A 27,316-nucleotide genomic window follows, 5' to 3' on the forward strand; every position below is an offset into this window, starting at 1 on the left:
TTAGTAGCTAATACAGACTAAGGAAGACCTGGAAACCTTTAAGGCCACAGGACCACACTCACTGTGGATTCATCAGCAAGGAGCAGAGGTACACAGAAGACTAGGATAATGCTGGTGGCAGGATCAACTTTGACAAATATCATCTGGATTACTTTGGCAAAGTTGGCATGAGGCATTACCATTTAAGGAGGAACTGACTCTGTGCCCAACTGTCAATCTAAATTGTGTGTATTGGTCAGTGAATATACATAAATTAATGCTGCCAAAAATAAGGTTGGGAGCCCACCCATTATTGAGATATTACAATAGGGCTACTACAAAGTTCTGGGAAAGAGAACTCTAAACAGCCTGTCATCAAGCTAAAATTCATCTGCTAAAGGGCTGGGGGCAGTGTAGCTTGAGCCACACTGAGGGAGATCTATCAAATGTTGACAAACAAAAACTGTTTATGCTAGTTCATAATTCACACACAAAAAGTTATCTCATTAACTTAAAGACAATCCTGCTTTCAACTTTTATCTTTTACAAAAATTATTAATTTTGTGAATAAGGCTTCATGGCTGAGAACTCCCTTCCTTATTGAGCATCTCCATGATTAAATCTACAGTTCTGAGGTCAGGAAGTGGTCATTTTAGACCTTCTTGTATAGCTAGGGACTAAAATATAAGGCACTCAAATAAGATGTTTTGGATCAGTTGGTATTTCGCTGATACAGATAGAAATTTTTTTTTTTTAGTATTTCCAAAAGCCAAATTCACCTTCACAGGAAGATTTGCTACACTTAGAGATATTTAAAAGAACTGCCGGCTGTGGTGGTACAGGCCGGTAGTCAACGAGGAGGATGGGGCACGAGGATCACGAGTTCGAGACCAGCCTTTAGCCGGGCGCCCAGTGGCTCATGCCTATGTAATCCTAGCTACTCAGGAGGCTGAGATCTGAGGATAGCTGTTCAAAGGCAACCCAGGAAGGTAAGTCTGTGAGACTCTTATCTCCAATAAAACACTCAGAAAACCAAAGTGGTACTGTAGCTCAAGAAGTAGAGTGTTAGCCTTGAGCTGAAGAGCTAAGGGACAGCGCTTAGGCCCAGAGTTCAAGCCCCACGACTGACCAAAAAAAAAAAAAAAAGAGAGAGAGAGAGAGAATTGGTCCTGGTGGCTCATGCCTGTAATCCTAGCTACTTCACAAGGCTGTGATCTAAGGATCACCAGTAAATTAAGTCAGCCCAAGACCCTCACCCCAACCCCCCAAAAAGTCTGGGAGACTCTTATCTCTGATTAACCAGCAGTAAGCCTAAAGTAGAGATGTGGCTCAAGAGGAAGAGTACCAGTCTTAACCAAAAAAGCCAAGTGAGAACATGAGGTCCTGAATTCAAGCCCCAGTACTAGCACATATATACATAGATACATATATGCATACACATACATACATACATACATACATACATCTGAAAGTAATATTCCAAGGATAGTAGGCATTATTCCATCATTTTGTGTATATTTTCTTTAGAAACCAGACAACAGTATTTTGGATATATGTTCTATTTGTTAAAAGAACAAGTTATATTACCTCATAGAGTAGAATTATTTTACCAAAATCTTTGAAATAAAAAAAAATACTAAGATCAAAAGCCAAAATGGTGCCAGTACTAGGTCTTGAACTGCTTGATTAGCTAGGACTTGGTTAGCTTTTTCACTTAAGGCTGTAACTTTACCATTTGAGCCTCATCACTACTTCTGAAACCTTTCTTCTACCAACTGCTAAATTCTTTCCTTTCTGATAAAAAATGTCAAGCAGTCTGCCAATGAAGCTGTCAAAATGTATTAACTCTGACAAAACTTGAATCATTTTCCAATCATTTTCCTGAGGTTTTCATTGGAAGTTTATATCTTAGGTTTAGATGATTTATTATTTAGATGATTTATTATTTAAAATGACATTCTGTCCTATTAAATTAAACCCACAATAAGTGTGGGTTTAATTTTAACTACAAACTGTGTTATAGAAAAGTTTAAAATTGGGGTTGGGAAGGTGGCTCAGTGGTAGAGCGTTTGCCTTGCATGCCAGAGGCCCTGGGTTCGATTCCTCAGCACCACATAAGCAAAAAGAAAAAAGCCGGAAGTGGTGCTGTGGCTCAAGTGGTAGATCGCTAGTCTTGAGCTGAAGAGCTGAGGGACAGCGCCCAGGCCCAGAGTTTAGGCACCACGACCGGACCCAAAAAAAAAAAAAAAAAAAAAAAAAAGAAGAAAAGTTTAAAATTCCTAAAGCACTATAACTAGGAGAACAAATTTCTGTGTCTTTCCAACTATGCCTAATCCTCTTTTTACTAAAAACATTATTTCCAGGTTGTGACATCATTTGTTGAGCTAAAGAAAATGACAAAATTAAGTTTCTATTAGATCTAGTTTTATAACCATAGCAAGATATTTTAAAGACCCATAAAACAAGGCTCAGTAGCTTAATTTAATTAACTGTAAATGAATAAATACCAAATCACAGATGAATGGGTCTTAAGGGACAATAGGAAAAAATAGTCACAGGTAAGAGAAATTACTGGATATTTAAAGATGTTAAAATATTAACTAATTATATATATAAGGCATACATTATAAATACCATGATGCCTTAAACGCCCATGGTCACACAGAATTGAACATTTAAATCTTTTTTTCTTTCTTACTTTTTTTTTTTTTTTTTACTATTAAGGCTCTCATACAGCCATGTATGCATACTCACCAATACCAAAGAATTCCCGCTTAGCATATGCAGGGTTCAACTCATAAAATTAATTTTTTCTAAAATCCTAAATGTAAGATTTAAATTCTATGGGAAAATACCAATATCTATCATTTCAAGTGCCCATTTCAAGTGCTCATACTGAGCAAAGAAACACCACACCATTACTAACTACTACGTCATTACATGAGTCACTTTAAAACAAGATTTTCCTCCCTCATTTAAAAACAAGACAACCCTATACCAAACAACAAATGATAAGGTACAAGTTTAGACATCTTTACTTTCAGTAGAAAACACTTAACAGCACTTGAACAAAAGTGTATTATTGCTCTTAAAAATTTTCTATTATTGTTACTACTAGTTTTAAATGTTGGATCCTCAAGAAAACCTTTCATAAGGTACAACCAGCCTGTTGCAACCTGTAAAATAAACACTTTAAAAAAGGAAGGATCTATCTGTCTTTCTGTTGGACAATACTGAGGGTACTTAAGGTCTATTTATGCTTTTCTCTACATGGTTCATTATATTTGAGCACCACAATCTCACCTAAGCATTGAGGTCCCAAAGTATTTTAAGCTAAAAAGGCATGCTATTCATATTGTAAGTGTATAAGAATTATTCAGAATAAGTACACAAGGATTAGTACACACACTATATATATGGATAAACATTAAAATCATATATATATATGAGATAAATACTTTTGGCCAGCGTTATACATGACATATACATGTGTCAACACTGTAAAACAGATCTTATACAACTATGGATAATTGATTGTACCATTAGTTGAAAATGATTAATATACTTGATAAATAACTCCAAATGAATTTTATCATTCAGGACCTTGTAACATCTTGTATTCCACTTAATATCATTGTCCCTTAAATTTTTTCCTATTAGCATGGGTAAGTGGCACTGTAGCTCAAGTGGTAGGGTGCTTGATTTGAGCTGAAGAGTACGCAGGCCCAGAGTTCAAGCCCCACGACCAACAACCACAACCACAACATATATACGTATATATGTATATATATATACGTATATATATACATAGTGCCCAGAGTTCAGGCCCCATAACTGTCAAAAAAAAAAAAAAACCAACAAACAAAAATCTTTGTGAAATACTTCCCAATTCAAACAATGACAAAAATACTATTAGCATATCATTTGTTTTGGTATCATGTTAATTTTACTCTATAGATTTGGAAGTAGTTAAAATTTTCCTTTGAAGTACAATTAATAATTTAATTCCTTATCTCTTCAGAGATTACTTTTTTTTTTTTTTTTGGGTCCGGTCCAGGGGCCTGAACTCTGGGCCTGGGCGCTGTCCCTCAGCTCTTCAGCTCAAGGCTAGTGCTCTACCACTTGAGCCACAGCGCCACTTCCGGCTTTTTTCTTTTTGCTTATGTGGTGCTGAGGAATCGAACCCAGGGCCTCACGCATGCAAGGCAAGTGCTCTACCACTGAGCCACCTTCCCAGCCCCCAGAGATTACTATTTTAATAGTAACAATGATTCCCTTGGCCATCGACATGTGATTAATCCTGGCTGATGTGGAAGAAAAAAAATTCAGCATTGATTCATGTTGCACAATCAGGAGCCAAGCTGAACCTTAGACAACCTCAATTTCTTTATCCTTGAACATCCTATGCTGCACCCGTAGTAAAAATAACAGCTTAAGCCGGGCACTGGTGGCTCACGCCTGTAATCCTAGCTACTCAGGAGGCTGAGATTTGAGGATCACAGTTCAAAGCTAACCTGGGCAGGAAAGTCTGTGAGACTCTTATCTCCAATAAACCACTAGAAAACTGGAAGTGGCACTGTGGCAGTAGAGCACTCGCCTTGAGCTGAAGAGTGCAGGGACAGCACCCAAGCCCAGAGTTCAAGCCCCACGACTGACCAAAAAAAAAAAAAAAATTACAGCTTAAAAGACTTAAAGGGTCCAGATTGTCTACTAAGCATCTCATGGATAACAATTCTGGAGTTGCATCAAATATGCATTTTATTTATGCTAATTTGACTTTATGAATAGATAATATTAATAAAAAAGGTTATAGTACATATTTATTATATTTATAAATACTATATATGAATAAAAAAGTTTTTGCTTGACACTGCTTCAGCAAGGTAAATTGTGTTCTCTCAGAGCCTCATTTATAGAGTTAAAATACTCAAAACCAGGTACGTTGGCCATGTGTGTCTGTGTCTATGTCTGTGTCTGTGTGCACGCGCGTACATGTACAAACGCACACACATACATGCGCCAAGACTGAGGTTTGAACTCATGGCCTGGGCCATGTCCCTAAGCTTTTCTGCTCAAGGTTAGAGCTTTACCACTTAAGCCACAGCTTCATTTCTGGCTTTTTGGTGATTAACCGGAGGTAAGAATCTCAGGGACTTTCCTGCCCAGGCTGGCTTTGAACCATGATGCTCAGATCTCAGCCACCTGAGTAGCTAAGATTACAAGTGTGAACCACCAACATGGCACTCGTCTTTGTATATTAGTCTTTATGGATGATCTATGGGATTTTTTCAAAGGAAAATTTTACTAAATTTGATTTTTACCTTAAATGCTTAACTTAGAATTCTGCTTAGTTAGAATCTCACTGCATTGTGTCATAAAAACTGCACATGAAGGTAACTACTAGCCAAATTTTTTAAAGATATATTTTTTATTGTAAAGATACTGTACAGCAGGGTTACAGTTACATGAGCAAGGTAATGAGTCCACTTCCTATCAGGCATTGTTACCCCCTCCTTTGTTTTTCCCCTACCATCCCTTTTCCTTCCCACCTCCCCAACTCCTCCCTCCAACATCCCCGACCGTGCAAAGTTGTAAAGTTCATTTTCAACATACTGCCTTGTACATCTCACTGTTACAATAGGTCATCCTGTATCCTTATTTCAGCATTTTGTTATTTCCCTTCCCCTCCCCAAATTAAAAAAATGTATATACAAGATTCAGGACACCGGAATCAAATACAATGGCAACAGGGGTTGTACCATGGGGGAAGAACATACAAAGAAACACACACACACAAAAAAATCACATAGTACAGTATAAGTTCATTAAAAAGAACAACAAGAAAGATAAAAATCTCTTATGTCCCTATCTTGGGGTTCATTTCACTTAACATCAGATTATATGGTCATATGTACATAGCTTTTGACCTTTTCTGCTTGTCCTAGACATATACTAGTTATTGCAGATAAGTAAAATTATGGGACCTATGTTTCTTTAGTTCTGACTTACTTCACTTAATATAATTTTTTCCAAGTCTTTCCATTTCCTAACAAATGGGACAATGTCATTCTTTCTGATAGAGACATAGAATTCCATTATATATACTCCACATTTGCTTGATCCATTCATCTACTGAGGGGCATCAGGGTTGGTTCCATATCTTAGCTATAGTGAATAATGCTGTTATAAACATAGTTGTGCTGGGAGCTTTAGTATAGCCTTGTTTGTGATTGTTTGGGTAAATACCAAAAAGTGGGATTGCTGGGTCATAAGAGAGCTCTATGTGTAGTCTTTTGAGGAATCTCCATACTGCTTTCCAAAGTGGTTGAACAATTTTACATTCCCACCAACAATGCAGAAGGGTTCCCTTTTGGCCACATCTCCTCCAGCCTCTGTTGTTACTAGATTTCTTGTTTATAACCATTCTAACTGGGGTGAGGTGGAATCTCAATGTTGTTTTGATATGCATTTCTTTTATGGCTAGAGAAGTTGAGCATTTCTGCATGTGTCTATTGGCCATTCTTATTTCCTCTTCAGAGAAGGCTCTCTAAGTCTTTAGCTCATTTATTAATCAGGCAGCCGTTTCTTTGAGGATTTGTTGTTGGGGGATTTAATTTTTTGAGTTCTAAGTATATTTTAGATATAAGACCCTTGTCCATTGTATGGCTAGTGAAGATCTTCTCCCAGTTCATGGGCTTTCTATTGATCTTGCTTGCTATGTCCTTTGCCATGTAGAAGTTCTGTAGTTTCATGCAATCCCATTTGTCCAACCTTTCTTTGACTTGTTGTGTTTCTGAGTCTTTATTAAGAAAATTTCGGCCTGTGCCAAGGAGCCCTAGAGTTCCTCCTATTCCTTCATGTAATGTTTTCAGGGTGTCTGCTTTGACTTCTAGGTCTTTGATCTATTTGGAGTTGATTCTGGTGCAGGGTGATATATAAGGATCTAGCTTTAGTTTTCTACAGGTGTTTAACCAATTTTGCCAGCACCATTTCCTGAAGAGGCTACTAGCCAAATTTTACAGAATAAGAAATACATGGATTATGTAAACTTATGTGACAGAAAGATTTCAGCTCAGGTCTTTCTGATTCCAGTGCTTCTGCACTTAACCACTGTGCTATATTACAGTGTTATAGACTCATTTTCTAGATGAGCAATGACATACTTAGAAAGATTAAACAAACTTACCTACTGCCAGGCACCGGTGGCTCACACCTATAATCCTAGCTACTCAGGAGGCTGAGATCTGAGGATCATAGTTCAAAGCCAGCCCGGGCAGAAAAGTCTGTGAGACTCTTATCTCCAATAAACCACCAGAAAACCAGAAGTGGCACTGTGGCTCAAATGGTAGAGCATTAGCCTTGAGCTGAAGAGCTGAGGGACAGTGCCAGGCCCACAGTTGAAGCCTCACAACAACAACAAAAAAACTTACCTACTTTACATTGTTAGCCAGTCTCTATAAATTCAAGCTTTCTAATTTCAAGTTCCTTGGAAATAATAAAGTAATTGATACATCACTAAAATTATGAATAATATAGTACCAGAGGTTGGCGGTATGGTTGGGGTGGTAGAGTGCCAGCCAATAAGCAAAAGTGTCAAATATAGAGTTCAGGTCCTGGTCTCAGAAAACAACAACAAAATGAGTAATATAGTACTAAAATGCACGAGAAAAAATAGCTATTATATAAAATATCCAGAGATTGATGATCCTTTAGATAACTCCAGGCTGCTTACTTGCAGTTCTTTAATTAGTTGTTAAAATAGACAAAGTTGCACAGCATCTACTCCAAACATCCTTCTCCTTTGCTGCCACTCAGTAATTAAATCATATACTTGTTTTCCAGGCTTTCATGTAACTAGAGGTGGCCATGTCACCTAGTTTCTGCCAAAGACTTAAAAAAAAAGTCACCAAAAATGGAGAAACAGTTTCTAGGCAAACTTGCTTTCCTAATACAAGGTAAAGCACTGATTGCTCTTCAGATCATCTTTTGCCTTTTAAAAAGATGTAGCCACTGTTGACATTGCACTTTTTACCCCATCCTGCAACAAACATGTTTTAAATGGTTTAAGATCGGTTTTCTGTTATTTATAGTCAAAATCATTTAAAGTCAACTGGGTTGCCAACATCAAGAAATCAGGAGAGTTCTTACGAATTGTATTACTGGTATTTATTGAAATATAAGACTTCTAAGCCTGTTGCTGGATGGCTCACGCCTATAATCCTAGCTACTCAGGAGGCTGAGATCTGATGATCACAGTTCAAAGCCAGCCCAGGCAGGAAAGTCCGTGAGACTCTAATCTCCAATAAACCACGCAAAGTGGCTCTGTGGCTCAAGCGGTAGAGCGGTAGAGCGCTCGCCTTGAGCTGAAGAGTGCAGGGACAGCGCCCAAGCCCAGAGTTCAAGCCCCACGACCAACAAAAAAAAATACTTCTAGTAACATTGTTGCACACTAGGGATGCAACTTGCAGTCCTTGAAGATAGGTCTCATAATTTGTAAATTATCACAGACTCCATGTGGCAGTTTCATGAATATAGTTACTAAGCTTATAGTCACACTTAAATATGTAACTTTCTATGATATAACTCTAAGTCTGCTCCAGACCCCAGGTGCTTATTTGAATACCTAGCATTCTTTAAAAAATTTTCTATGGGGCTGGGAAGGTGGCTCAGTGGTGGAGCCCTTGCCTTGCATGCATGAAGCCCTGGGTTCGATTCCTCAGTACCACATAAGCAAAAAGAAAAAAGCCGGAAGTGGTGCTGTGGCTCAAGTGGTAGAGCACTAGCCTTGAGCTGAAGAGCTGAGGAACAGCGCCCAGGCCCAGAGAGCAGGCCCCACGACCAGACCAAAAAAAATTTTTTTTCTAATCATTTACTACCAAAGATGTAGTACATGGCTTTAATATAGCAAAAGGTCTCCTGAAGCTGCTCAAGAGATGAAATATTCTGATCTGGATCCTTAAAGTACAGCTTTGGAAATCATTTAACACTGAAGTAAAGAACTAGTCAATTTTCCAGTTTTCAAGTTGTAAGAATCCTATAAAGTATTTATTAAATAAACTCTAATATTCTAATAGTAATCAAAAATCAAAAAAGTTCTAGAGTTCTTTCACAGAAGTGACCAGAAAAGTATTGGGGGCTCAGTGACAGAGCGCTTGCGTACAGCCTTGGGTTTGATCCCTAGCATCCACAAAAAGAAGTATCAAGAAAATATAAAACCATAGCTTCTTAAATCCTCCAAATAAGAAAGTAGATTGTGGTTTAAGAGCTTTAGCAGCAAAGAAAGTTTACATTACTACTGAAAGTTTCAAACAGTAAAGGTTTAGGGGGTTACTCAAAGCTATCAAGCCAGAATCTCACAAAGATCTTACATGTCGCAGGTGAGGAATGATGTTTTGGGACATTTCAAGGAGGTTGCTTTTCAGGATGATTAAACAATACAGATTTTGCTACAAACAAGAAATGATACACTTACCTAACCTTCCAAAAGATTATTTATCAGTTTCTTAGATGAATAATACAAAGAAAGGGCCAAATTACTTTAAAAATCACTTAGGTGTACCCACTGAACATTAAAATGGGGACTCATGTGCCTACTGCAGCCCTATCTAAAAGAATTTTTAGTAACTTTAATGATAGCTACAAAAAACTACAAAGTACAATCCTATCTTCCAGTGCACTTCATTATACATTACTTCATTACCATACTTCATTATTCAACACTTCATTATTCAAAACCATTATGTATATTCAAATAATTTCCAAAGGTTACTGTTCATTTGATAGTTTTTGAATTGTCTTTGAATTTAAAACTATATATGATCTAATTCAATAAGGTTATAATAGCCATTTTATTATTTAAATATATACAATAGCATTATGTTGTGAATCTTAATTATAAGCAATAAAATTCATATTTTGTGGCTTTTGGGGGGATGTTTTGTGGGGAGTCAGTACTAGGGATTGAATTCAGGGAGTCTTGCTTTTAGCAAGCACTCCGCCACTTGAGCCACACATCCCAGTCCTTTTGCTTAGTTTGTTTTTCAGATAAGGTCTCTACTAACTTTTCTTAGGCTAGCCTGGAACCACAATCTACCCTCACAAGTTGGTCATGACCACAAGCATGACCCACTTGTTTTTTTTTTTTAATTTAATTTAATTTTATTTGTGAACATACTGTACAGAGGAGTTACAATTACATGGGCAGGATAATGCCTACATTTCTTACCAAGCATTGCAGCCTCCTCCTTTGTTTACCCTTCACATCCCTTCCCAGCCTTCCCCCTCCCCGACCCACTTGTTTTGAGACTGAGTCTCTCCTACTTGTGCCCAGGCTGGTTTCAAACTGTAATTAATTCTCTTGTGTCTTCCTCCTGAGTAGTTGGGATTACAAGTGAATACCACTGTCTCTGGCCCACAGAGAGGTTTTATTCTAATTAGAAAATCACTATTTTAATTATTTCAAAATGTGAGTCACAAATAAAATATAGAATAAAAAGAAATAATATTGGGGTGGGGGATGTAGCTTAGTGAGAAAATACTTGCTTACCAGGTACAAGGAACTAGTTATGATTCTCAGCATTCTCTTCCACCAAAAAAAACCACCTGAGAGACTTTCAATATGTCAATAGAATTAATGAAGACTAAAACAGATCCTCAACTATCTGATCTTTTAAATTATATATTATAAAGTAAGGCAATGTATTTTAAAAATATTAATACTAGCAGTTTAAATGATAAAAAATGTACATAGTAGAAAGTTGGTATTGAAGTTTGTAAATGAATACAATTAAATTAAGTGGGAAGATATAAAGAAAAAAGTCTAAGCCTGGGATATTTTAAAAATCTTCCTCTAAAAGTCTTGAATCACCTGAAGAGACAATTAGGAAGGAACAAGTCAAAGACTAACTTGGTGACCAACATTTCTATGTCAAACTTGCATTCTGAACAAGCTCATCAACAGTGAGGTCCAAATCACCCTTGTGTCTTTAAGGTTGTGGTCCACAACTCTAATTAACTATAAGAGAATTTCAAGAACACAAAAACTTTTCATGTTTGTTTAATAAGATTGTACTTTTAATCATACAGATTACAATGCCACAAAAGGATGCTTAAATGTCAATATGCTGAGAATATTTATTTCTCCTAAAAACCCTGGATATAATTTTCAAGACAAGTATCATGTAAGACTCTTTAATGAATAAGGATTGGAATTTCCGGATGCTTTAAACTATACCTTGCTTACTAGACATCCTCAACAATCAATACAGTGTTCTTTAAATTTAACTAAAAACTACAGAAAAATATGGTCAGAGTTGAAAAAAGAGGTAATTTGTACAAATCAAAAAGATGGATTAATTCAGGCCAGGTAGCTCATGCCTGTAATCCTAGTTCCTCAGGATGCTAAGATCAGGAGGGTCACAATTCTGAGCCAGCTTATGCAAAAAAAAAAAAAAAAAAAAAAAAAAAAAGAAAGGAAGGAAGAAGGGAGGGAAGGAGATGAGGGGAAAAAAAAGGAAAAAAGTTTGAAAGACTCCATTCTCAATGGACAATGGTGGCATACTGGTATATGTCTCTCTGTCTTTGTAGCTATTGTGGGAAAGCATAAATTGGAGGATCAGTCTAGGCACAGACCCAGGAAAAAAGCAAGACTTTATCATAAAATAACCAGTGCAAAAGGGGACAGTGGAGGCATGGTTCAACATATAGTGCATACTTAACAGAGCTTCAGGCCCTGAGTTCAAGCCCCACACTATACCCTCCAAAAAAAAAAAAAGGAATAAAAATATTGTATTCAAAGAATTTTTTCACTTTTTCAGAATAAGAAATAATTAGTCTTACTTTCTCACAGGATTCAACAATAAAAACTATAATGCAACCAAATCCTGAACCAAAGACCTTTTGTTATATTACATGTAAGTTCATTCAGTTGCTTTGGAAATGCATTTTCTAAGCACTGTATTCAATTTCAACTGCCAATTGCTTAGAATGGGTAAATTAGACAAATAATTCCATTCACCTATTGTTTCCTGATACAAAGACATGTTTAAATCTGTGAATTTGCTCAATGTCTTTGGATTCACCACAATTAAAGAATATAGGGGCTGGGCGCCTGTGGCTCATGCCTGTAATCCTAGCTACTCAGGAGGCTGAGATCTGAGGATCGCAGTTCAAAGCCAGTCCAGGCAGGAAAGGCTATGAAACTCTCATCTCCAATAAACCACCAGAAAACTGGAAGTGGCACTGTGGCTGAAGAGCTGAGGGACAGCACCCAGACCCAGAGTTCAAGCCCCAGGACTGACAAAAAAAAAAAAAAAAAAAAAAGAATATCTGGCAATTTTCTGTCCTATTTGTGTACTTGATCATTTAAAAATACAAACCAATTCAGTCTGTGATTTACAAAACTAAGATGACCACTTACAATGATCTCACTCTATCTCAAAACACTCAAAACTAATTCGCTGGTAGTCATGGCCTGTTAAATTGACAGACTCAGAAGGTAAGGAGATTTTTGAAGATTATAGTGTATTAATCATTCCATATGGTACTCTAGGGTCGTTACCAAATTATACACAACGCCTTTTGCCATGAAGATTGGCAACTAGATCAGAGAATTAAAAAAATTTTTTTTAAACAAATGAAGCCTTTACCAAGTTAAAAGAGAGAGAGAGAGAGAGAGAGAGAGAGAGACTGATGTACTATCTACTATGCTATAATAAGGCTTTCAAGTAAAAAAAAAAAAAGGAAGGAAAGAAGGAAGGAAGGAAGAAAAAGTCAAAGAGAAACTAAACAAAAACATTTAATAAAGAAAAGTTGGCTGGGTGTTGGTGGCTCACATCTGTAATCCTAGCTGTTCAGGAGGCTGAGATCTGAGGACCAGAGTTCAAAGCCAGCAAGGGCAGGAAAGTCCATGAAACTCATCTCCAGTTAGTCACTAGAAAACCCAAAGTGGAGCTGAGGCTCCAAGTGGTAGAATTTTAGCCTTGAGCAAAACTGCGGAGGAACAGAGCCCAGGCCCTGAATTCATCAAACCCCATGACCAGGCTGGGAATATGGCATAGTGGTAGAGTGCTTGCCAAGCAAGCATGAAGCTCTGGATTCTATTCCTCAGTGCCACATAAACAGTAAAAGCTTGGAAGTGACGCTGTGGCTCAAGTACTAGAATGCTAGCCTTGGGCAAAAGAAGCTCAGGGACAGGGCCCAGGCCCTGAGTTCAAGCCCAGGACTGGAAAAAATAAATAAACAAAAAACATGACCAAAAAAAAAAAAAAAAGATAAACTAAACTCTAAAATAAAGCAAATATCTCCTCCACCAAATTTGGGTTATTTTTTTAAAACGTGCTTATTAACTAAATATCAACTCTAAATCACCATTATCATAAAAAATAATGAGTAGATGGTAGGGGGAAAACAATGGAGAGGGTAACAATGTTCAAGAGGAAGTGTACTCATTACCTCACTCATGTAACTGTAACCCTCTGTATAGTATCTTTACAATAAAAAAAAATGAATAACTCATGAATGCATGCCTATTTGGTGTTAAGCATGGTACTAATATATTCTCTTACTTAATGTTCATAGTATTTCTAAAATGAAGTATTCTTATTGTCCCTATATTACAAGTAGGCAAAACAAAGCATAGAACAGTTAAGTGGATTGCTTAATTTAATAAATTATAATGAGAGAATTCAGATTCAGGCAGTTTCCAGATTCTATCCTTCTAATTACTATGCTAGACCACTTCATGTTACCATAGTTAAAGGTCTAAAAACAAAAAAATGAAAGTATTTTTATGACTCATTCCCATATGGGCTACATTAGAATTAGAAATTATTATTTCTATTCTAATTCAGGATCACCTTCTCAAGCTCCTCCAAAATCAATGAGCTTCCTTAAGAGATTCAGGTAATATGTTTTGAGATGCTGACATGTAGGTTTATCCTCATTCTTGTCTTAGGCAATGTTAAATATTGTAATTATGAAGGGCCTTTTCAAATTCTTGATGTTTCTATAAGTCTAAAGCAACAGTACAACTATTGTTCCAATTAACTAGTGCATTTACCTTCAATAAATATAATTTCTGATATTCCCTTTCTTATCTGAAACAGTAGTTATCCTCAAGCTCAAGTACAACGTAGGACCCAAAAATGTACTAAGCATGAACCAGGTTCCAGTGGGTGATGCCTGTAATTCTAGCGATTCAGGAGACTGAGTCAGTTCAAAGCTAGTCCAGACAGAAAAGTCTTCAAGACTCCATCTGCAATTAACCAGCAAAAATCGAAGCTGGTAGAGCATCAAGGAAGTTGAGAGCATGAGGCCCTAAGTTCAAATCCCAAATCCCAAAATTTAAATACACCAAATATGGACCGGAGGTATGGCTCAAGTGGTAAAAGGCTTGTGCCTTGGGCACCGAAACATTTCCATTAAATATAATAATACTACCTTTCCCTACTTGCTTCTAAGCATATTCTCTCCCACTCACCAATAAAATATTTCTCCCTATTTTTCATGAAGTCTAGGAGACCATGAGATATTTTATAACATTTTAGAGCCAAGAGTATTTCACCAGAGATTCCCTTGACAAACAAGAAAACAAGGGGCACTATGGTTATCAGCAATGCTGTGCAAATGAGCAAAAAAATGCAGAGTTTTTTGAAAAGGATTCAGTGTTGAGAACCAAAAGAAGATTATGGATGGGATTCTGTACACACCAAATAGCACGCAAGTGTCAGTTGATTAATAGATTTCTAAATTTTCTCCCATGTATTCCTAGCTTCTGACAGGAAGGGTCTTTTTTTGTTTTGTCCTCCTGAAAAGTTTCCCTATTATGGTTAGATCTTTGAATGATTAAATAAATGAAAAACACTAACATGAATATCTACAAGAGGCCAGATATCATTGTAGTCAATAGGACAATTAATGAAAAAACAGTTAAGTTTTAAGCTTCTAGAAGCAGGAGTGATGTTTGCTACAAAGAAAGCAGTGCTGTCTAGTATAATTTCAGATTGCACAAAATCTAGAATCTTTCTTATCTCAAGAACCAGACAGAAAGACCAAAGCTACCCATCGAGTATCAAAACCCTGCTTTTCCTCTGTGGTCAAATTTTTAAATTTAAACTAGTTTGCTTTCTATCCATGAAACTTACTGAGTACAAATAATACTTGACAAACTAAGCTCCTGTGGAACACAGCAATGGAAGTTCAGTGGAACACAGTGTGCCTTATTGCCAAATTCACTACTTCTCAGAGGTAGAGTTATGCTCCATGGCAAAAAAAAAAAAAAAAAAAACTTAGGTTAAGTTGTTAACTATTTAGAAGAAAATTAATGTAACCTGATCTCACATTGTGAAGTAAAATTAATTTCAGATGACTAAAAGATAAACATAAAACCATAAACAACTTAACATGAGTGAATATTATCTATTAATGGAAAACTAAGGAGAAAAACAATGAGAAAATACGCACATACTTTGAACTGTTAGCATTAAATTCTCCCCCCCCACCCCCCAGCCTGGGCTTGAACTTAAAGCAGGCACTGTCCCTGAGTTTCTTTTTGCTCAAGGTTAGTACTCTACCACTTGAACCACAGCACCATTTCTGGCTTTTTCTATTTCTATGGTACTGAGGAATTGAACCCAGGGCTTCATGCATGCAAGGCAAGCACTCTACCACTAAGCCACATTCCCAGCCACATTAAAATTTTTAAATGTGTTTACAAAATGAGTAAAATCAAACAAAACAAAATGGAAGATAAAAATACAGACAAAATTTGCAACCTAATAGAAAAAGGGTAATATACTTAGAATAAAAAGGTATGTACAAATCAATATGGAGAGAACAAGTACTTATGAAGAAAACTGGACAAAGTATCTGAGCAATTTAAAAACAAGTTAAGACAAAACACATAATGGGGGAAAAAAATGCTGTTTTGGGGTTGTGTTGAGCTGGTATCTCATTGTGTTGCCTGGGTTGATCTTGAACTCATAGGCTCAAGTGACCATCCTGTTTTGTCTCTCTGAGACTTCAGGTACATTCTGTCAAGGCTAGTAGTGTTTGAAAACCCTTTAACCTCTGATAAAAAATATAAATTCAAACAACAATAAAATACTCGCAGTTAATAGAAAGAGTTCTGGGATCAGATGACATATCTGTAACCTTGACTGATTGACTTGTCTGAGCCTCAATACTCTCTATAAAATAGTCATGGTAGAGTTACAGGTGGTAAAGCAAGTACTTAATATGTACAAGGCCCTGAGTTCAATCCACCATCCCACAGGAATTATATGAAAAATGAATGGAAGATACAAAACAGAGGTAGTTGAGTGGTAGAGTGGCTAGTTTAAAAACAATAGTTTTTATTATGATAAAGAAAATGGGTGATGAGGAAGATTCTTGGGGTTGATGAGGACTCAGTGAAAGATTTTTTTTTTTTTTTTTTTTTTTTTGTCGGTCGTGGGGCTTGAACTCTGGGCCTGGGCGCTGTCCCTCAGCTCTTCAGCTCAGGATGAGCGCTCTACCACTTGAGCTACAGTGTCACTTCCGGTTTTCTGGTGGTTTATTGGAGATAGGAGTCTCACGGTCTCTCCTGCCCGGGCTGGCTTTGAACCGTGATCCTCAGATCTCAGCCTCCTGAGTAGCTAGGATTACAGGCATGAGCCACCAGCGCCCAGCTCAGTGAAACATTTTTATTACTGGTTGTAAACAAGGATATTTAACCTTTCTGCAAGTCAACTTGGTAACCTGTACCAAAACTAAGCCTGGCAGCAAGTTCACACCTGTAATCTTAGCTACTCAAAAGGCTGAAATCCTGAGGATTGTGTTTCAAAGCCATCTAGAGCAGAAAAGCCCTCAAGACTTCACCTTACATGTTGAAATTAAACCCTTTTTTTAACAAGTATTTAAAGATAATTTTCCAAATTAATTTAACTTAAAAGACTCTGTTTCCATGATAACTAGCCAAAAGCTAAGCTGCAGGTGTAGTCAACAGGTAATGCAAGCAAGGGATTCTGAGTTCAAACCTCAGTACTGCCACACACTCAGAAAAAAAAAGTCTTTGAAGTAGTCATATACTTTGGACCTCTGGGACAGCCTTCTAATGTTTAAAAAAACATGAAAAAATATTATTAAATATGACTATTTTCATTGACCTCCTCGGCATTTGTCAAATACTTTTGAGCCCTTCTGATACAAAAATATGCAAATATGCCAAGTCCTTGGCTTACAGCTTAGTTAAGGGGATAAGCAATCAAAGAATAAGTAGTTAACAGCCACCATGGGTAAATATAGGAGGCTATGGTGCATGTAGAAGGAGCACCTACCATGGTATGGGAGTGGAGTCAAGGAAGCTTCCCAGAAGTGGCATTTAAGCTGACACCTGAAGGATGAGTAGGAATTAGATTAAAGAGATGAAGAAAAAGTGTTCTGGAAAGGGAGCAGCAAGTACAACAGCCGAGGAACCAAAGGGAACACAGCATGTCAGCATAACTGTGCCAGGCAGGGACAGGCTAAAAAGGTAAGCAAGGTTAATTCATTCATGGTCTCAAAGAAAAACCTTTCATTGTACAGTTTATTCTAAGAATAGTAAAAATGAAATTAAGAAGTTAATAAATAGAAAAAGTTAATATTCATAATATATCGAGAGTATCTGAATTAAAAAGAATGAATAGGTAGTTTATGAAAAAGGAAATACAAGACTGAAATAAGCCTAATACAACTCCGTAAACTTGTTAAAAATCATTGAATTGTAAAATTACTAAAACAGGTATCTTCTAGGGTTTATATGTACACCTCAATAAAAAATGTTAAAATAAATGCCTATTAAATATCTAAAAATAATCAATTTATCTAGTAATAAACTACAAATCAAACCAACTAGGACCTATTCTTTTTATCTGGCAACATTGGTGTCTGAAGTCAAGGCCTTGTGCTTGCTAAGCAAATGATTAACCACTTGAACCATGTCCCCAGCCCTTTTTGCTGTGGTTATTCTTAAGGTTTCTTTTATTCTTTCTTTTTCTTCCTTTCCTTCTTTTCTTTCATTTTTTCCTTCTTTCCTCCCTCCTTTCTTTTTTCTTTCTCCTTTTCTCCTTCCTTCCTTCCTCTTTTTTTTTTTGTGTGTGTGACAATATTGGGACTTGAACTCAGGACCTGGGCACTGTTCTTTAGCTTTTTTGCTCAAGGCCAGCACTCTACCACTTGAGCCACACTTCTACTTCTGACTTTTTGGTGGTTAATTGGAGATAAGAGTCTAATAGACTTTCCTGCTTTGGCTGGTTTCAAACTACAATCCTTAGATCTGAGCTTCCTGAGTAGCCAGGTTTGCAGGCGTAAGCTATCGGCACCCAGCAACAGGGTTCCTTTTTTGCCCAGCTGACCTGAACAATTTAATCCTCTGATTTTGTGATTTCCATTGTAGAAGGGATGCAGGTACACATCACCACAAACAGCTTTTTTTCTTGTGTCTCATGAACTTTGTTTTGCCCAGGCTGACCTAGAATGTCAGTCACTCAGATATCATCAGATCTCAGCCTTCTGAGTAGCTGGTATGACAGGTGTCAACTACCATGCCTAACTATTGGATAAGATGGTATCTTGTTAACTTTTTTGCCTTGACTAACCTGGAACCATGATGCTAGCGATCTCTGCTAAGATTACAAGAATAAGCCACCATTTCTCGAGTAGGTATTATTCTATTATTAATAAAGTCAGAAGAAATAAACATTCTTACACAGTTCTAGCTGGGATAAATGTTAATTGGAATAACCTTTCTTGAAAGGTTACAAATAACAGGAATCCAAAAGTTTAGTGCTTAGGGCTTTGTGCTCTTGGGCAAGTGCTCCATCACCTGAGCCATGTCTACAGCCTTTTTGCTTTAGTTATTTTTGGGATAAGGTCTCACACTTGTTGCCTAGGCCAGCTTTGGACTATCATACAATCTTTCAACCTATGCTTCTGGCATAGCTAGGATTACAGAAGTATGCCACTATACCAAGCCATTGCTTAAAATCTTAATGTTACAAAATGAGGTCTTATTATTTATATCCAATAATGTTCACTCTAATGTAATTCATATTTTAAAAAAGGATAGATAAAAATTAGATGCTCACCAATAATAGAATGTTAGAATACATCATGTTACTATTCAATCTTTTTGTTGATGTTGTTTTAGTTTAGTGTCTTTGGGTTTTTTGTTTTGTTTTGTTTTGTTCTGTTTTGTTTTATTTTGTGTGGTGCTAGAGATAAAATCCAAGGCCTTAGGCATGATGGACAATAACTCTACCAAAGAGCTACATCCCCAGGCTCAATGCAGCTATCTTTAACAGGGCAATATATCTATGATATATACCAAAGTTTTTTTTAATGCAAAACTATATATAGCTTTGCATAATACAATAATGATAATCTCAGCATTCCAGAAGTGGAAGTAGGAGCATCACAAATTTGAGGCCAGCCTGGGTCACATAGCTCTCAAAAACAAGAACAGGGCTGGGAAGGTGGCTCAGTGGTAGAGCGCTTGCCTTGCATGCCTGAGGCTCTGGGTTCGATTCCTCAGCACCACATAAGCAAAAAGAAAAAAGCCGGAGGTGGCGCTGTGGTTCAAGTGGTAGAGTGCTAGCCTTGAGCTGAAGAGCTGAGGGACAGCACCCAGGCCCCAGAGTTCAGGCCCCACGACCGGACCCAAAAAAAAAAAACAACAAGAACAATCATTTCACATCTTTTTTCTTCCGTTTACTTTTCTGAATTTAAAATTTTTCTGCAATGGCCATGTATTCTTTTTTCTTTTTTCTTTTTCTTTTCAGTGTTAGAGTTCAAGCCTAAGACCTTGCTCATGCTAGGCAAGTGCTTTAAAGACTACTAAACTATATGCCCAGTCCCTCAGTCCCCCAGCTCATGTTATTTCTTGAGTTCATGCAGTTTCTAAAGCTATTTCAAAAACTTCAATAGCATTGCCTTAAGTATTTACACTTCATGTAAATCAGTTTCATATTTGCTTGGCTTTTTTTTCCTCTGCCAGCAGAAAAATTATAGCCATACTTAGGTATACATGTATAACTCAATAATGTCTTTTTTTCATCTAGCATCATCAGTTAATAGGATATATATGTAAATGAGCTTAATTGAAGCTGCTATTTTGTTTTTTGACAGAGTTCTGTGTTGCTCAGGCAGGCCCCTGATGCTCCTGCTGTAACCTCATGGGTAGCTGGTATTACAGGCCTGAATTTCCACACTCGATTGAAGAGTACATCTTAAATACCAAAACATTGGTGAAATTTGGATAAGCATCTATTTAAAAATACATCACACTCAATTCTGATTGCTTAAGTCAGGGCCAAACAAGATTAAGTCTTTTTATGATGATTCAGGACCAAACAAGATTAAGTCTTCGTATGATGAGTCAGTCATCATTATGATGGCTTTAGGAACTACTAGGAATATTTGTCCTCACACTAAGTAGCAAAAAATGGCTAAACTATTTTTGTTTTTCTAGTACCAGGGTCTGAACTCAGGGCCTAATGCTTGCTCAGCTGCCATCTACTTGAGCCTCGCTTTGGGATTTTTTTTTCTTTTTAATCTTGAGGACTTTTCTGCAAGGGCTGTCTTCAAACCTCCATCATTCAAATCTCAGCCTCCTAAGACTACAAGAGTGAGCCACCAGAACCCAGCTTGAATTTTGTTTGGGACTTTATTTTTGGTGAGGTATTTTTGTTATTGTTGTTGCTGTTTGTTTTTTAAGACAGAGTCTCCCTGTATATAATTCCAGATGACAGGGAACTCACCATATAATCCATACTGCTTTCAACTCCCCATCTTCCTGCCATAGCCTCCCAAGTGTTGGGATTATAGATATACACCACCTCACCTAGCTGGTTAATTTTTTAACCTTTGCTGGCTTTTTTTTTTTCCATTCCTGGGCTTGAACTCAGGTCCTGGGCACTGTCCCTGAGCTGCTTTTGCTCAAGGCTAGCACTCTACCACTTGAGCCACAGCACTACTTCTGGCTTTTTCTGTTTATGTGGCACTGAGGAATTGAACCCAGGGTTTCATTCATGCGAGGCAAGCACTCTACCTCTAAGCCACATTCCCAGCCCCTCTTTCCCTTGTTGTGAAAACATTAACTACCATTTTCCAGTGTTATAGATGCCTGTTTTCCATTCCTACTTTGCTATTCTAAGAGTAAGGAAATTAAATAGTCAAAATGTAAGCATTTTATGTAAATTAAGTTAGTTTTAATAAGAGTATCACCTAAAATGATTTGTTATAGACAAAGATGATTCTCTTCTAAGTTGTCAATTTTGCAACATCAGTGAACTCCAAAGAGAATATACACTTTTGATTGCTTTTCAAATCTTGTTCCTTTATTCAAAAAAAAATATATGTGCCACCCTGGGGCTTGAACTCAGGGCATGGGCACTGTCTCTGAGTTTTTGTGCTCAAGGATATGCTCTACCACTTGAGACACAGACTACTTCCAGCTTTTTCTAAGAAGTTTATTGGAGATAAGAGTCTCTTGGACTTTGGTGCCCGGGCTGGCTTGGAATATCAATCCTCAAATCTCAGCCTCCTCAGTAGCTAGGATTACAGGCATGAGCCACCAGCACCCAGCTAAATTCATACAATTTTAATCAATACATGGTTTTGTGTTATGGATGCAAAGAAAAGAAAATTCTCATATACTGTTGGAAGGAGGTTCTTCCAAAAACTACAAACAAGAGCTGGAGGTATTACTCAAGTGGTATAGAATTTACCTAGCAAGCACAGGCCCTGAGTTCAAATTCCAGTACCACTAAAAAGCAAAAAATCTGAAAACTAAACTGTCATATGATCTAGTGATCTCACTATTGGGTATGTAGTCAAAGGAAATGAAATCAGAGGCTGAAGAAATAACTGGACATATTTTTTCTGTACCTCCTAGATCAAATTTCTTAAAACACACTGTGATCATATCTGCTCAAAACCTCTCCATTACCTCTTTATCAAGTTCAAACATCTAAACTCAGTAGTTTCTGTGTAGTCCTAGCTACCACCTCACCTTTATCTCTATTCTTCCAAACAAATCCTTCCTTAAAATAGTCTAATTCCTTTAGTTACACCTTACACTTTCTGTCTCTAAATCTTTTTGCATACATTCTCTTCTTCCTAACTCCCATATCTTGGCATACAGAAATTCTACTCATCCTTCAAGAACTAGTTTGAGAACCACCTATAAGTTTCCTTGATAACAAAGGAGGGGGAAAAAAAAAAAGAAAGATCCTAAGGTTAGATGCATCTGAGCTTGAATTACAACTCTAATCATTTGCTAGGCCCAATGATATCACAGAGCATATTCCTTAGACTCTCTTTGCCTCAGTTTCTTCATTATAATGAAGATAAGAGCAACTTCTCTTAAGGGTATAGTAAGTTAATCCTTGAATGTAAAGCACTAAACATGATGTAAAGCACTGGCATAGATGAAGATCTAAGATATATTAGGCAGTGTTATTTTTATTATTACCACCACTATTGATGTTTTATAATAATCTAACTTCAGAAAATGCTTATGACCATTACAAACTGGTTTTCATGTACATAGTGTATGATTCCCCTCACTCGCATTTTGTACCCTTCCACCTCAAGTGTTTTATCTGCTGTACCTGGCACCCAGATAACTCCATCTTGACAGGTAAATGTCATATAGACCTCAATATTTACAACAGTCATTTGCACTAATAATGAAGAGCTAACAGTATTCAACTGTCCCAATGCTTAGAGAGATTAATTTAAAAGTTAAATTTCCAGCTTCCCTGACTTATGTAACTGTAAACTCTCTGTACATCACCTTTACAATACAATTTTAAAAAATTCTAGCCTCACAAAATCAAACCTCTCATATGACTCTCTAGATTCCTTTTGCACTCTGCTTCTTAAAACAAACAACCCAACCTGTTCACGCAGCAAAAGATACAACACTAGAATAAATGCAGAACAGGCAGCAGCCAAATATTGGAGCACTAAGACAACTCAGCTGAGCACTGAAATCAAATAGGAAGACAATGTAAGGGAAAGATAACTGGTTTATTAGCCCTACTAATAATGTTGATTGTTTTACACACACACACACACACACACACACACACCAGTACCAATATTCCAATGCCAAGTAAAAACAACTCAAAAATTAGGCTAGTAGATATAGAAATAGCAATCATTTAAACTTAACAACTGAGTCTGCCATGATCTCCTTAATTGTCTATGTTAAAAGTGATTATTAACCTACTACAAGATTCTAAAGTAACCCAAGTTTTGGCTAATGAAGTCACATCAAGTAGATATGGCTAACTAGCAATTATTTAGTTAAAGAAAATATGAATGGTAGCAATAAGCATATTATTATAGCATTTTACAATGCCCAGGGAAAATTGTATTACTGGTTTCTAATTTATGTCAATATATCTACTAATGCTCCATTACTTTCTCAGCCAAAAATCAATCTTAGTAGCCAAAAACCAGAGTTTATTAGCAGAGTGAACTCAGATGTATTCTGATGGTATGTTAATGGCTTTCTAAAAGTCTCCTATAAAGTACCACACATAAAAATAAATTACATTAAATTTCTTTCCCTATGATACTTTTCTTAAGAGAATCTTAAAATATTTAGAAGTACAATTATTCTTAAATCATAGATTCTTAAAGACTTAGAAGGAAATTAGAGGGGCTGGAAAGGTGGCTCAGTGGTAGAGTGCTTGCCTTGCATGCATGAGGCCCTGGGTTCGATTCCTCAGCACCACATAAGCAAAAAGAAAAAATAAAGAAGGGAATTAGAAGTCTCCTATTACAGGGCTTTTTACAGCAACCTCCTAGGCAAAAGGTCCTCCAACCTTTGCTTAAATACTTCCAGCAATGGGCACTCATTTTACAATGCAGTGTATACTCTATTGATTTAAAAAATTGGGGGGAGGGGGACTGGGAAGGTGGCTCAGTGGTAGAGGGCTTGCCTTGCATGCATGAGGACCTGGGTTTGATTCCTCAGCACCACATAAGCAAAAACCCGCAAGTGGCCCTGTGGCTCAAATGGTAGAGCACTAGCCTTGGGCTGAAGAGCTGAGGGACAGCGCCCAGGCTCAGAGTTCAGGCCCCATAACCGGACCTAAATAAATAAATAAAAATAATTTTTTTTCCTTATAGCCACTGGAAATCTATCTCTCTGAACTTCTACCCAAGGACTTGAGAGCTACACTCTAAAATAACACAAGATAAGTGAAACTCTGAAATGCAATCATTGTATGAATTAAGATACAATTTTTATAATTTGGTCACATAAAATGCAGGAAAAAGGAAATCGGGGGAAACCCCACCACTATTCACAACAAATTTTTGAAATTCAGAAAGCTAGTGGAATCCCAAAGTAGCATACTTTCAAGTTATCAAACCTCTTACTTAGGTTAGCAAATAAATGAGTAACCCAACTTATACAGTGGAAGGTGGATCACTGTTTACTGCAAACCTCTTTGCAACTTGACAATACTAAATCCAACAACAATTTTTGTTCTGTAGGAAGTTCAAAGTAGTTTTTCCAACTGTTCATATTTCCATTCCGTTTCTTTCTAAAATGTCTGGACGCTGTTTGTTTTTAAAGCCCACTTTGCCCACACACCCCCACCACCCCAACCCCCAGGGATAACATTTTAAATAGCTATTTTCAAAAATGAAGCCTGAGAATGGAATTGTAAAGGAATGGGGGTGGGGCGAAGAGGGAAGGCAAAGGCGGGCCCAGCAGGAAAAGGCTGGTTCAAGGTATTTTCCTTCTGGATGCATGCTTTATTATTGGCATAGGCATCTGAAGTAACGCGCCATTCAAATACAACCCAAGGAAAAGAATGATCATATGCAATGAGTAAAAGGTGTGTAAGATGGAAATTAATTGGCAGTGGTCATCGAGAGCACCAGATAGATGCTTTTTTTTTTTTTTTTTTTTTTGAGGGAAGGTAAAGAGCCTCAGAAGCAGGGACCACCACAGTCATCAGGGGGAGGGGTGCAGGAGGAGTTAAAAAAAAAAAAAGCAAGGGTGTAACAACCGTTCAGCAGCCCAATGAAGCCTGAACAGTCCACAGCACAAGAAAGATGGCAAGTGACTGGAGAGGGGGGGGGGGGGAGAGGACGGCACACACCCAGGCGAGTCTGCAGAAGGGTGTGCAGTGTGCAAATGCTGAACGGTTCCCTGAAATGGTGGGGGTAAGGGAATGGGGTTGTAGAGTCCCCGAGTCCCCTTCCCGCAGCGGAGCAACAGCGGGTAAAAGAAGTGGGGGGGGGGGAGAGAGGAGGGTGAAAAGCAAGAATGACTCATTCCCCGAAAGGAAGTACTCAAGCCATAGGAAGGCATGCCAGGGAGATTACAGGGCGAGCGCGGTGAGCTGGGTGCTCAGGATGATGGGGACAGAAATCCACGTCCCGTAGTTCCTGCTGCTCGCCTTCCAGACGTGTGTGTCTGTGTGTCTGTGTGTGTGTGTTTGTGTGTGAGGGGGGGGAAGGTTCGCGGCAACCGAGTGCCAAGGCCTGGGAACGGCGCGGCGCGTGCGCAGTGGCGTTCGGCGGGACCCGCTGAGGCAAAGCGGAGCCGCAGTGACAGAAGCCGAGCGGAGCGACGGCTGGGGAGGGGACTCACCGAGGCGCAGGGGCTGGAGGTGGTGCTGGGGGTCGGCGACCGCTGGACCGTGACCAAAGCCATCTAGGTGCTGCTGGGTTGTTCCGGGCAGGGCATTCTTGTCCTGCGTGTGGGGGACAGAAGGGTTGACGGAGCCGGAATGAGAGAGAGGGATGTGGGATGGAGAGGGTGAAGGGAAAGGGGAGGAAAAGAAGGCCGCGGGAATGACTTCAAGCTCCGCACCCAACACCGGACTCTAGCCGACTGACGAGCGCCGAACGGGGCGGCGGGCGGGCGGTTCGGCAGCTGCGGGGCACAATGAGTGCTCCCAGTGCGCAGGCGCCACCTGTCAGCAACCGCCTCTCCCCTCAGCGCGCGCCGCCGCCGCGGCGTAACCCTTGAGTTGCCGGAAGTCGGCCGCGTGCGTGCGCCCGGGGCCGCCGCCCCCTCCGGGTTTCCTCTTGAGCCGTGGGGGTTGTGGTGATGTCGGTCGAGTGGGGTGGGAAGGGAGCTGGGAATCGGTTGATTGAAGGGGGGGGGGATAGAAGTAAGGGGCGGGAGTGGTGGGGGGGGGGTGAGAGGTTGAGTTCCCAGGGCGGGGGGCCTCTGGAACCCTCCTTCCTGAGAGACAACCATTTTATGAGGTGGGGCGCCCCGCTAAACCAACCTTAGAGGAAAGCCAAGTGAGGTGAAAAATCCGGAGGTAAACACGTCTTCGGGTGGGAAAGGGTTCCGTGGGGTTGCAGACGCCTTGGCTGGGCGTGGAGGGGACGCGCGGGGTGGGGGTGGGCGGGGGTGCTGGATCCCGAGGACTAGGTAACAGCTCTTCCCTTAGATCGTTGGACACAGTCCCGGGAGGGGGGGGGTCGGGGTGGGATTTTCTGGGTTTTCCCACCCTCCTCTCCCCACCCCTCCTCGTAGACCCCGGGATTTCGTGGTACCTTCTTGCTGCCTTTACTACCTTACCGTAGTCAGTCATTATGTCTGAGGTGGAGTCAAGGCTATGAGCCTCGGAGGCCCAGAGAGCCGGGCTTCCCAGATGTAAAGGTCCAACCTGCTATTTACCTCGCATTTGCTTCCTGCTGTAAAGAAATTCTACTAATTAAAACAGCTTCGGCTGGTTGAGCCTTTCTTCATCTCTAGATTATTTCATAGACATCAGGGAGAAATGTAAGGAACAAAATATTTTAGGGGAATCATTTTTTTTTTTCTAAAAAGGTAAACCGTTGACAGAACACAAGCCACGAATGTAATGGAAAATCAAGATTCAGAAGGGGGTGGGGAATCACAGTACTAACAGCAGGATGATTATTTACACACAGAGGGAGTTGGCAAATGTATTTCTGCGTTTGAGTGGATGAGCTGGTAAACACCATCCTGTATATCAAAGCTGTAGAAAACACACTCAGGAGTTTGCAGTCATTAAAGTCCACCTTCTCCTGTTTATCAAATACTCGGATCTCATCGCTCCTTTTAAACTGACAGGACTGTCATGAGCTCTCTCTGGTTGCTGTATGGTTAAGCGTCACAAGAGCCCTCTGTACTGAGCCTTTGTTCTCTCCCTGGGGCCCTGTGGTTGAAATAATTAGTAGGGAGGTTCCCCCAAGAATCAAGCACTAAGGGTCCCTATACTGTACAGTCCTATACAATGTATTGCAGTGAAGCCAGCTGGTAGGCTTTTGCCCCCTGGTGGTGATCAAGAGTGCCTGTGAGACAAAATTA

At 38.8% G+C, this 27,316-nt stretch overlaps 1 protein-coding gene across 3 annotated transcripts in view; it reads right to left on the reverse strand.

Annotated features, from left to right (window-relative positions):
* The window catches only part of Ssh2 (slingshot protein phosphatase 2), a 222,541-nt gene extending 196,196 nt beyond the window's left edge, over positions 1-26,345 (reverse strand). Inside the window, exons 1-2 of one of the 3 annotated variants that reach the window (XM_070027392.1) lie at positions 26,262-26,345; positions 25,616-25,718 (exon numbers count right to left, since the gene is read on the reverse strand). In XM_070027392.1, coding sequence (XP_069883493.1) covers positions 25,616-25,678 — 63 coding nt within the window. In that variant the 5' untranslated portion in view covers positions 25,679-25,718; positions 26,262-26,345. Of the gene's footprint in view, positions 1-25,615; positions 25,772-25,837; positions 25,907-26,261 lie in introns of those variants that run through there. The other 2 variants (XM_070027394.1, XM_070027393.1) reach the window with 2 other exon arrangements.
* Positions 26,346-27,316: the final 971 nt, after the last annotated feature.

The sequence above is a fragment of the Dipodomys merriami genome, unplaced genomic scaffold, assembly GCF_024711535.1.
Source record: "Dipodomys merriami isolate MVZ:Mamm:240054 unplaced genomic scaffold, mDipMer1.0.p SCAF_19, whole genome shotgun sequence".
Taxonomy (NCBI): domain Eukaryota; kingdom Metazoa; phylum Chordata; class Mammalia; order Rodentia; family Heteromyidae; genus Dipodomys; species Dipodomys merriami.